This window comes from Cyprinodon variegatus, unplaced genomic scaffold (genome assembly GCF_000732505.1).
Source record: "Cyprinodon variegatus isolate N-32 unplaced genomic scaffold, C_variegatus-1.0 Scaffold15, whole genome shotgun sequence".
Lineage (NCBI taxonomy): Eukaryota > Metazoa > Chordata > Actinopteri > Cyprinodontiformes > Cyprinodontidae > Cyprinodon > Cyprinodon variegatus.
Window position 1 is genome coordinate 1887458 of NW_015150468.1, and position 11039 is coordinate 1898496.

The 11039-nt window shown below is 37.8% G+C and overlaps 2 protein-coding genes across 3 annotated transcripts in view; both read right to left on the minus strand.

Annotated features, from left to right (window-relative positions):
- The window catches only part of cdh16 (cadherin 16), a 34335-nt gene extending 30301 nt beyond the window's left edge, over positions 1-4034 (minus strand). The window contains exons 1-4 of the mRNA XM_015384494.1: positions 3959-4034; positions 3732-3830; positions 557-691; positions 173-329 (exon numbers count right to left, since the gene is read on the minus strand). Coding sequence (XP_015239980.1) covers positions 173-329; positions 557-691; positions 3732-3830; positions 3959-4003 — 436 coding nt within the window. The 5' untranslated portion in view covers positions 4004-4034. The remainder of the gene's footprint in view (positions 1-172; positions 330-556; positions 692-3731; positions 3831-3958) is intronic.
- Positions 4035-4683: 649 nt separating this feature from the next.
- On the minus strand, positions 4684-7257 carry rrad (Ras-related associated with diabetes). 2 transcript variants are annotated; one of them, XM_015384353.1, is made up of 5 exons: positions 7138-7257; positions 6517-6907; positions 6017-6090; positions 5720-5924; positions 5327-5604 (listed from the first exon to the last, which is right to left on the minus strand). In XM_015384353.1, exons 2-5 carry the CDS (start codon positions 6887-6889, stop codon positions 5327-5329), a joined length of 930 nt encoding a protein of 309 aa, XP_015239839.1. In that variant the 5' UTR covers positions 6890-6907; positions 7138-7257. The 2 variants fall into 2 exon arrangements, with proteins under 2 accessions (XP_015239846.1, XP_015239839.1); XM_015384360.1 differs by lacking the exon at positions 7138-7257 and having other exon boundaries at positions 4684-5604; positions 6517-6889.
- Between the last annotated feature and the right edge of the window lie 3782 nt (positions 7258-11039).

Here is an 11039-nt window from a genome sequence, read left to right on the forward strand (position 1 = left end):
CCTAATAAAGTGGCCGGTGAGTGTATATATATACTATCTTGCATGTCTTGGCCTCCTCTTGTTGAGGTAGTGGTTCGTATATATATTTCTTTAACCATATTTGACGTATTGAAACGACTAAATGACCAGTGAGGAAAAATAGATGGTCAAGGCAGATCTTATCAGTGTGTACCTTTGAGAAGCCCAAGCTGCACGCTGCCTCTCATGCTCTCTTCTATGAAGGTGGGCACATTGTCGTTCTTATCAATGACACATACTTCCACTGTGAAGCTTTGTCGATGAGCTGACGATCTGACGTTCTGAATGGCGCCTGCTGGTTTAAAGAACACCTGCAGTACAGATACCGTTACCCTGAACTTAGCTTGCTTTGTTCAAGTATGACTCGCAGTTACAAAACAATCTAACCAGAGATTTATATTTTTTATACAACAACAAACATCAGATAAATGTAATCTAATACAGATGTGTGACAAACTTGACTCAATACATAGATTAAACCAAATAATTAATATATCAAGAATTGGAAATCAGTTGAATACTGAATCCAGTGTGTAACCTGTAAAGAGTAAGATGGCTGTTTCTCTCTGTCCAGCGGTTTTATTGCATACAGAAACTGGGCATCTACTCCAAATATCCCCTCATCATCTCCAGTTAACACCAGGTCAGAGTAATTAGTTGGTAGGTTGGGAAGCTGTCCAAAAAAATAAGAATAAAACAAACAAACAAAAAAATATCAACAACAAAAAATAAAAAATGTGATGCTGCTAAATTAGAGGCATAATTCTGAGTAAGACAGCCCCATAGTATATGGAAACCAAAGCAAAACAGATCCTTGATCTCATATCTCAGAGGATGGATAACAGTATGAATCCTTGATGATGCTTTTAAACAGTATGTATGTTTTTTATTCTGCTTGGTTGTTTCTATATTTCACCATCTTTGCATATAAGGCATAACGGCTTTCTGTCTCTGAATACAGTCAGACCAGACTCTGTTGAGCTGCCTAAACAAGGCCTCTCTCAGCATTCTGCTGCTGCTGACGTTGGATGCAATAAGACAGTCAGTTTGAAACAAAGTCAGCTGGTAGACCTAAAAAAACATGTCCCTGGCCCTGAGCCAGAGGATCCAATTGGCTTAAGACAGCAGACAATCTTCCCATTAAGCTTGTTACTGGTGCCAACTGCAATCACCCCACATCATCTGCAAAAGAAGGGTTTTAGGAACAAAAATGTATTCAGTGCTCATCTCTTTCAACGACACAAAACTTGTTTGGAGTCTAAACAAGAGCATCAAACCACAGAGGAAAATTACATCCTCTGATAAGAAAAAAATGTAATCTTGACTGTCCTAATGGTTTCAAACATTACTGACATGACAAACAGATCCCACCTGAGATATTTTCAATAAGGCACAATGAAGGGGGTGCCATCATGATCTGGGGGCTTTGTCCTTCAATGGGACAATGGAACTAAAGGCTTTGAAGAGGCACAGAGTTGTGCAGCTGGCCATGTGGAGATGCACAGGGGGCGTCCCACATTAATGAAGCCCATCATCCTGGGTGGGTGCTGCTGACAGGATTTTTCACCAGGACACAATGGCCGGCTGACTTCTTCCAGAGAAATATTACCAATCCTTTGGACCATCTTGCATGTTCCCCTGATCTAAACATTTTGGCATGGGTGGAAAGGGAAGGCTATGAAAATCGACACATATATTGACATAAGATGCCTTCCTTTAAGACATCTGAACCACTTTGAGCATAATTCCCTCTTCCCTTCTGGAAACCCTAGCAGCAAGCACAGCGAAACAAATTGTGAGGTGATTACCAAGAATGGTTCAGCCACTTGAATCCTTTTTTGAAAAGACAGTATTTTGTTTTGCAATGTTTACATTAAACTATTCTTTTTTTTGTCTCATTCCCCCCTTTTTTCTCTTTTTGCAGCTTCAAGCTTGACTTAGAACAACAGTTCTAACAGTTCTTGCTATTTTTAAACTGGTCTTGACTTTTTGAGCAGCAGTATTTTAATGCCTTCACCCAGGCCATTCCAGCGTAGCTCTGGCTGTGTTCTTAGGGTCAGTGCTGGACTGGAACAGGAACATCCGCTCCAGTTTCCTGTCTTTTGCTTCTATTAGCATATTTTCATCCAAAATTGCTTTACATTTTGCCTTAAAATTTAACTTAAACATCTACCACCTTCTATATTTAGCTTAAGAAAAAAATTCTTCCACCTATTAAGGCTGTAGCCACCTTTTTTATGGTAGTGGAATAAAAATCCTTTTACATATACATGTGAAAGTTATTAATTTCCTTGTTGTAAGCAATGTATGTACTGTTAACATTTTGGAAGGGCCCACCCTTAGTCCCAACTCAAATCTGCTATAGATTCTGTGGAGGTAGTTAAGGATTAGGATGATGGCAAGTATTCATCCAGCTTCAGAGAGTTTATTACAAAATGTAAGCAAACACAGCTGGTCAGCAATTATTAAAAGGTTTTAATTACTGTAACTGCTTGACATGCGCTTACGGTAAATAATGAGAACGATATAAACAAACATTGCCTTCAGAAATATTATATATTTTACATTTTGTATGATACTTTTTGTTTACGTTAAATCCCTAAAAAACTGCACCAACATTTGTGCTGCCAAGAAAGATCAAGAAAAAATCGAGGAACATATGCATTTTTGCAAGGACTTGTACATATTTGTGAAATAATTCAAAACATGTGTCTCTATCCTGGTTAAGCCTGAGATGGACTGGAGACCTGTGCAGGATCTACTCAGCCTCATTTCTTGGACATGTTCCAGCCTCGTGCAACCCTGACCATGACAAAGCAAGTATGGAAACAGATAGAAGGTCAAAGCAAAAATAAATCAGCCCTGAAAGTGTTTATTCACAACACCCTCTATGATTTGTAAAGAAGGACATAAACAATATTTTACAATAAGGTTCGTTGGATGAATCATGGAAGACGTCTAAATAGGAGAACAGACGAGTGGGCTGCTCTGTGACGAATAGAGCTCCATGAAAAGGTTTTTTACCTTGAGCAAAAATCTGAAGCAATTATTTTGTCCAGTCCATTTATAACAGAAAGCAGGGCTATTATCCTCCAAAAAAAGCACAGAGCATGTCATGTTAATGACGGTCTGGCAAAAAAAAAGGGCTTGTTATATGGTTAGGTAGGATGTATTGACATCACTGTAAAGCCAGTCAATGAGCCATACACTCATGATGCTGTGCAATCCAGAGGACGTCTGAGTGACACGTATGAATAAAAACCCCACCTGCCACCCTGCTGGAATAAAAGCAGAGGCTGGGTCGGATGCCAGAAAAGCGCAGTGAACATGCCAATTATAGAAGAGTGATGACGCCAGCATGTTCGTATATCTTCAACCTTGAGTGCAGAAAAAAAGCGCTAAAAAATTAGAAGAGGCAGGTGATGTTTTGACTTACTATCTACCCTCATTTTCTGTTAGGCAATAGGGTTCTTTCTTTAAGCGGTCATTAAATTGATTGCATTACATTTTTGTTTTATTTTGCAACATAAGCAGTTTTTTTTTATTATAATTCATGTTCTTTTTTTATGTAATTCATATGGATTTCATCTTCATTTACAAGGGATGATTTTGAGGGGAAAAATGATAACGTCAGCTTTTATTGCCTGATCCTTTTGATCGGATTTAGAAGAAAAGTGAAGAATTCTAACTTCAGGTAAACTGTAGGGCCTTACCTTAGCTAGATACCATGGGAAAATGCCATCGTAGTTTTCAGGAACACCAATTTTAACATTTGCCCCTGAGCATGGTGCAAATGTGAAAAACGTTGACAGCTATGAAACAGAAGGATAGGTGTCAGCTAATAATTGCTGTTGTTTTTGACATATTTTGTTCCTAGAAAAAAAAAATAACACTCCAACTAAAAAGGCATATAAAAAACAAGGGGGAAACATTAACTTACAAAAAGTGCTGCAAGAAGCATGGGTTTGGCCTCCCTGTCAGTCATCTGTTCCTGTAAAGGTGCCGCATTCACCGTGTTTTAAACCTACCAATGATCAACAAAAAAAAAAAAAAAAACTGTCTTCATTGCTGATTAATCACTTACTTACTGGTATTTCTCTCAAAACCATGCACCAGAGAAAACAACACAGCATCAACCACCACAGTTTACAGAGACCAACAAAGATATGAGTTAGTTTGGAAGTACAACTTGAACAATAAAAACTAAAGCAATGCCAGTAAATGATTTAACACTGATTTTAAAGACCTAAAAATCACAGATGATAACATAAAGCAAAAAAAAAGGTTATACTTGTTACAAAAATATTTATGTAACATGCAAACATTTTAAGGACCATCTTACCTTCTGCGAATGATGCTTGCACGACCTTCCTCTAGGAAATGTGAGAGAACTTTGAATTGAGTGGAAAATTTGAACACTTGTACTCTTTTTGGTGGGTTAATGTTTAACACTGTGAAAAAAAAAACAGACTTAACTACCTTATTTCCTTCCTTTGAAGCAAAAAGTCCTGGTGGTTCCATTCCACTGATTGGATCAAATAAATATTCATGAGGAGATAACTCACCCACACAACATCTACTTCTTCTGGGTCTGATGGTGCGTATTATGTTACCATGGTAATAATGAGTAGAGAAAACACATTTTTAATCAAAATTTTATTTAGAAAAAAAAGAAACACGTTGTAAACGAGAAATTTTTAAACAATATCAAGGCTCACATAACCAACTTATTGCTTTACCCATACATTCACAACCTGAATTCAATCTCATGGAACAACACAGAATGAAAGAGATTTTGCCGAAGCTTTGAGTAGTCTTCAGTAACTTGGGCAAGGCACGAACCTGCGCACCGTCATTCAAGTAAATAATAGAACCTCACATAACCTTGATAATGATGAGATGTTTGTCATGTTTTACACTATGCCTTTATAGTATATACATCAATCCCCTCCTACAACAAAACACAACAACCCAAATAAAAGACAACCTTTGCACCTTTTTTTGAATCAACATATCAGATCTGTTTGACAAAAGAATCCTTATATGATGGCAAAATGTTTAAGGCAGGCTGTAAAGTAAAAGGTATGCACATTTTTTAACGTTATTACCAGTATCATATCCTTTTACAATACTATTCTCTTTTTTTTTCAATACATCCTGTTTAGCTTTTGGTTTGTGCGTTACTAAACAAAAATATATTCTCTATTAGTCCTTTAGGATTGGTGTTAAAACACACACAGGATCTGGTCTTCAGAGGCCAAAGGAAAAAAAGAGAAAATTAAAAAAGTCTTTCTGTCCTGTGTGTCGCTCAGAGAACTGTAAGGTCATGACATGACTTGGACTTCTGCCTGAAGGCCATCTTCTTGTTCTTGCGTGCGACCATGCGACCCAAAAAGCGTTTGGCCTTTTTGCTGATGCTTTCTCTGCGCCTGCAGTTAGCCATGCGTCGCTCGTTTTCCTCCTTGCTGTCTTTTCTCAAACGGATCTGTCTGACGATGCCCTCAAACAGGGCGTGCACGTTGTGGTGGAGGGATGCGGATGTCTCAATGAACTTGCAATCAAACACCACGGCGCAGGCTCTTCCTTCTATAATCCAAAAAACATGGAGAGAGAAGGAGTTAGAGGTGTACTGTTCCAAACCACTTTTTTTTTTTTCTCTGGTCCTTATGTTCAACCTATTGATTAATTGCACTTAACTCACCATCAACTGACACCTCTCTGGATCGCACCAGGTCACTTTTGTTGCCAACAAGGATTATGGGAATGTTCTCTGACTGTCTGGCTCGACGCAGCTGGATGCGAAGCTCTGAGGCCTTCTCAAAGCTTGACTTGTCAGTCACTGAGTACACAATGATGTAAGCGTCTCCCATCCTCATGCACTGCTCCTTTAGCCACTGACTGTTATCCTTTAGATGAGAAAACAGATGACATTAGACTCAGTCTTTACAAATAGACCATCAATGGGGGGGAAACAATGCATTAATAATTCATTACTCACTTGCTCCCAGATGTCATAGAGCAAAATTGAAGCCTCCTCGTCATCCACAACAAGAGATCTGTCGTAAGTGTTTCCTGGGGGTAAAAGGAATATTGGGTTACATTATGAGAGCAGAGAAACTGTAAAGAAATCTGTGAGCTGTTTTTTTTTTTTTAAGCTTTTTTTTCTTTAACTATTTTAGGCTAATATTTGCCAAGTGACAACAATAATATTTCTAAACTGTGTGTGAATTTTTATGTTTATTTTTTTTTAATCAAGATTTTTAATAATGACATTCATTACAAATGTATGTATTTAAAGTATTTTCTATTTGAAACGGTTTATGCATTACACTTATTTATGTTTTTATTCTCCAGCATTTTCTGTCACTCTCATCACTTTAAACGTATTAAAATAACCATATACAGTATAGGCTATAATACTCTTTATCAACGAGGATCTTAAGTGAATGTATGTATATGAAGGCAGGCTGATGACTCATCCTCAGCATCACCATTTACCTGCTTCATCACAGTCGTGACCGGCGTCCTCAAGCCCCCCAAAGACGCGCGCCAGGCTGGACTTTCCGACCCCGTGCTCCCCGAGGAGGACCACCTTGTACACCTGGGAATCTGTCTCACTGCCGGTGGAAATGACTGAGTCGGAGGAGTCCGAGGCGCAGCTGCCCCGGTGCTCCTCGCTGGGGGAGTAGGACGTACAGCGCAGAAGGTTGGAAAGCTCGTCGGTTTGTCCCATCTGAGGCGTCGTGGCGCGCAGGTCCCGGTCATCAACCGGCATGCTTCTCCTGTGCAGGTTGGGGAGGTTCATTGGGAACGGAACGCTTCCTCTCCTTTTGTCCATGTTCCGCAATTTGTCACTCTTGTTCAAAGTCATTGTGGGGATATAGGGGATCTGTGGGTAGATGTGCCATGCGTAAATATGGTTCCAACAGTTTTTTGTTAAATAACATTAATAACATTATTAAAGCATAAAGCAATAGATAAAAAACATAGTTTCACCAATTAGGCATTTAAGTATGTAATGAATATATATATATATATATATATGTATATATACACGCCATTTTAAACCGAGATGCATATAAAGTTTATATTTTTTTATATAATCATATATAAACTTACCCTTTTCTGATAAATAAATCCAACGAAAGTGATCCTGTAATCCTTGCTTTATGAATTAGTGGCAGTCAAAAAGGCGTTTTTGCTCTAGTCTGATCAGAGGCGCTGCTCAGGCTTTTTATAACGGACAAATAGTGACGTCGGCAGGGATTCGCCCCGGAGAGTCACGTCTCCGTTTATTATGGTGGTGCGTAACGGTACCATCACGCAGGAGGGGGTGTATGACTGGAAGGGCTGAGGAATCTCCCTTCCGCAGCTCCAAATGGAGCTGACAGTGGAGGGGGCGGCTATAGAGATGGTTTTTGGAGAGGGGAAACCCACTTTATGCGGGAAGCATAAAAATATTAAAACAAATATTTGTCAGTGTGGTTTTGAGATCCCCAAAATGCTGTACATCCAGAAGTAAACGAAATGCAAAACTGATTTTGAATTTTAATTTTCATGCAGAGTATAGGGGTGGAGTTCAGAGCCTGGTTGAGCGACATGATTATTTCTTTTCAAATATTGTGAGGTTTAACATGCATTATTGTTTGATGAGAAGGAGGTGATAATAAATTTGAATTTGTGGGTATGAAAAGTGTACAGTGAAAATCATGTGCATGTAAAATTCTCCACACGTACAGACCAATTGTCATTCATCTACATGCATCACCTGTTCCAAAAAAAGAAAGAAACGCTGCAGTCACATCTGCAGTTGCATTCACTTTCACATTTCTCTCCTGACTTTATAGGAATAAGGTTTCATTTTACTCATCCGTGACAGTGGTGAAAAGCCTTTATATTTAGGCTGCATGATCTGATGAGTAAAACGGTGATACACCTACATGTGGATCATATTCAGAAGATTCACAATTCTACCTGAAACATGGGGGTCATCTTAATCTCCACATGTATAATGTAGTATATTACTGCCATCTTGTGGCGGCCTATGTTGCATTCCACTTGGTCATTTCAGAATAAATAGAATAGAATAGAATACATTTTGATTGTCAGTAGAAAAAAAAGCCTAGAATTTCTTATTTCCACTTTCTAATCAATTGCAACATTATTCAATGTTGTCCTATACAAACTTATCATTAAAAATGTATACAAAAGCAACATGAATGATAATGTATAAAAGAAATTCATTTTATTTCATCTTGTTATTTATGTTTTTTTTTTTTTAAAGTCTTACCCACTCTACATCTTAAGACCTATTTTGTCCTGTCTCGCTACCAATGCTTCCATTTAACAGCTCAACTGTTAGTTTAGTTTAATATATGTCCGAAATACCCTAAAGTGCACGATGATTGAATGGCCAAGTGAAATTTCTTTAGAATGTGTAGGTGTTGACATATCACTCTCAAAAACTATGTCTATTATTATTGTGTGTGTATACAGAAAAAATGCAAAAAAGGATTTTTATGAACAACTTAAACTTCTCCTCAAACATTGTGACAAAACTAAAGAAATTATTTCAATGGGTGATTTTAACATTAATTGGATGGTTAAGAAGGAACGAACAACACTTAAACAAATAAAAGACAATGTTAATTTAACACAAATAATTAAAAATCCTATCAGAATAACAAACCACTACAAAACTCTAATAGATTTGCTATTTACAAACCATACTGAGAGGATCCTTAAAACATAGAACCTTATCACAGGGCTTTCTGATCATAATGTTGTACTTTTCTCCCGAAAATTAAGTAAAAAATGATTCACTTCATCTACATTTCATAGTCATTATAATTTTATCCCAAAACATGTACATCCAAACCCTGACATTCTGTTAAATGAAATAAACTGTTTTACATTATGTTCTAATAATAATATTGAAGCAAACTCCCAGATTTTTAACTCAAAAAAAGGAAACAGTAAAAAAAGGGAAACCATCTAGCCTGGCTGAGTAATGAATGTAAAAAACTTACGGTATGAAAGACAGAGACATTTCACTCAAAGTGTTTTTAAAATCTGGTCTCACCATTGACAGGCAAAGATTTACCTCCATGAGAAACAAAACAACTCTCGCCCTACGTAAAGCCAAGGCAATTTTTTTTCTGGACATCATTAAAAGTGCAAATGGAAATGGCAAAATCATATGGCAAAATATTAATAAACTGACTGGAAAACAAAATAAAATAGACATTGAAAAATTGGAAATAAAAGTTAATAATGAGCTGCTAAATAATCCAAAAGAATTAGCAAATGAATTTAATAATCTCTTCATTAACTCTGTCAATGAAATAACCCAAATGTTTTGTCATTCTGGGATAGCTCGCAAATGCATAGATCCTGTACAGCCAATTTTCAAATTAGAGCAAACTTCTGAGCTAGAAGTGGCCAACATTATTAACTCCCTGAAGCCCTCAAAGGCCAAAGATGCATATGGCCTTGACACATGCAAACCACCTGTGTTGGTGCAGTCTTTTTGGATATCAAGAAGGTGTTTGATACTGTAGACCATCAAGCACTTCTGTCCAAACTGACTCACTTCGCAGATGATGCCATTGCTTGGTTTAAATCTTACTTATCCGACAGAAAACAATCTGTTATTGTTGGTGGCACTATGTCGTCCTACCTTGAATGTCCAGCAGGGGTCCCACAAGGTTCTATTTCGGGACCAGTATTGTTCTCCCTATATATAAATGACCTTCCAGATGTTTGCCAAAATGTCCAATTCCAAATATATGCTGATGATGCTGTTATTTTTACATCTGCTAAAAGCACACAGGAAGCATAATCTGTCCTCACATCAGCCCTGGACAATATACAGCCCTGGGTCCTTCAATCATGTCTGTTACTGAACAAAAAGAAAACTGTTTCTAGATGTTCACAAAAAAACCCATAAAACTTGAGCGGTCCAATGTGTTCCTGGGGGGAGTGGAACTTGAGCTTGTAGAAGAGTTCAAGTACCTCGGGGTCACACTGGACTGAACACTTTCATTTAAAAAACACATCAAAATCACTGCAAACACAATTAAATTTAATATACGTAACTTTAAGCAAATCAGATCATCAATGACAATCAGTTCTGCTAAAATGTTCCTACACTCAATGATATTTTCACACATAGACTACTGCATCACAACCTACTCACTCACTGGAGACACAACTTTAAAACCAATAGAAATATTGTTCAAAAAAATCTTTAAAAATCTTCGATCAAAAGCCCCTGTCATTCCATCAGTTTAATATTTTGGAAAAAAATAATATGCTCAATTTTGAAAATTTTATTAATTTTAAAAATAGTTGTTTAATTTACAAAGGTCACTTTCTGCCTACATTAGACCTAGCGGATGTATATGCTCCAGAGCCTCTTCCAGAGGAGACCTAGAGATCCCCCACAGAAGAACAACCTTTGAACAAACCGTTCTATCAGTCAGAGGGGTCACTTCTGGAACAGCCTCCCGGCAAACATCAGGGAAGGTCCCACTTATTGCACATTTAAAAAGCACCTTAAACAGTTTCTTAAAAGTTCCCAGTCATGCACTCACTATTTTTTTTTGTTGTAATGTCATTGTCTGAACGTGTGTCTAGGTGTTTTGACTGATATTGTATTATGTGATCTTGTGTTGTTTTGTCTTCCTGCCTCAGGACCACAGATGTAAATTAGCAACTATGCTATACACTCACCGGTCACTTTATTAGGTACCCCATGCTAGTAACGGGTTGGACCCCCGTTTGCCTTCAAAACTGCCTCAATTCTTCGTGGCATAGGTTCAACAAGTTGCTGGAAGCATTCCTCAGGGAGTTTGGTCCATATTGACATGATGGTATCACACAGTTGCCGCAGATTTCATCCATGATGCGAATCTCCCGTTCCATCACATCCCAAAGATGCTCTATTGGATTGAGATCTGGTGACTGTGGAGGCCATTTGAGTACAGTGAACTCATTGTCATGTTCAAGAAACCAGTCTG

Excerpts from the sequence above, each read along its gene's own strand:
- rrad (XM_015384360.1), bottom strand. The coding sequence starts at position 6,889 with ATGACTTTGAACAAGAGTGACAAATTGCGGAACATGGACAAAAGGAGA. Across the intron at positions 6,091-6,516 it reads TCACGACTGTGATGAAGCAG|GAAACACTTACGACAGATCT; the intron begins GTAAATGGTGAT and ends TTTTACCCCCAG. Across the intron at positions 5,925-6,016 it reads TCTATGACATCTGGGAGCAA|GATAACAGTCAGTGGCTAAA; the intron begins GTGAGTAATGAA and ends TCTCATCTAAAG.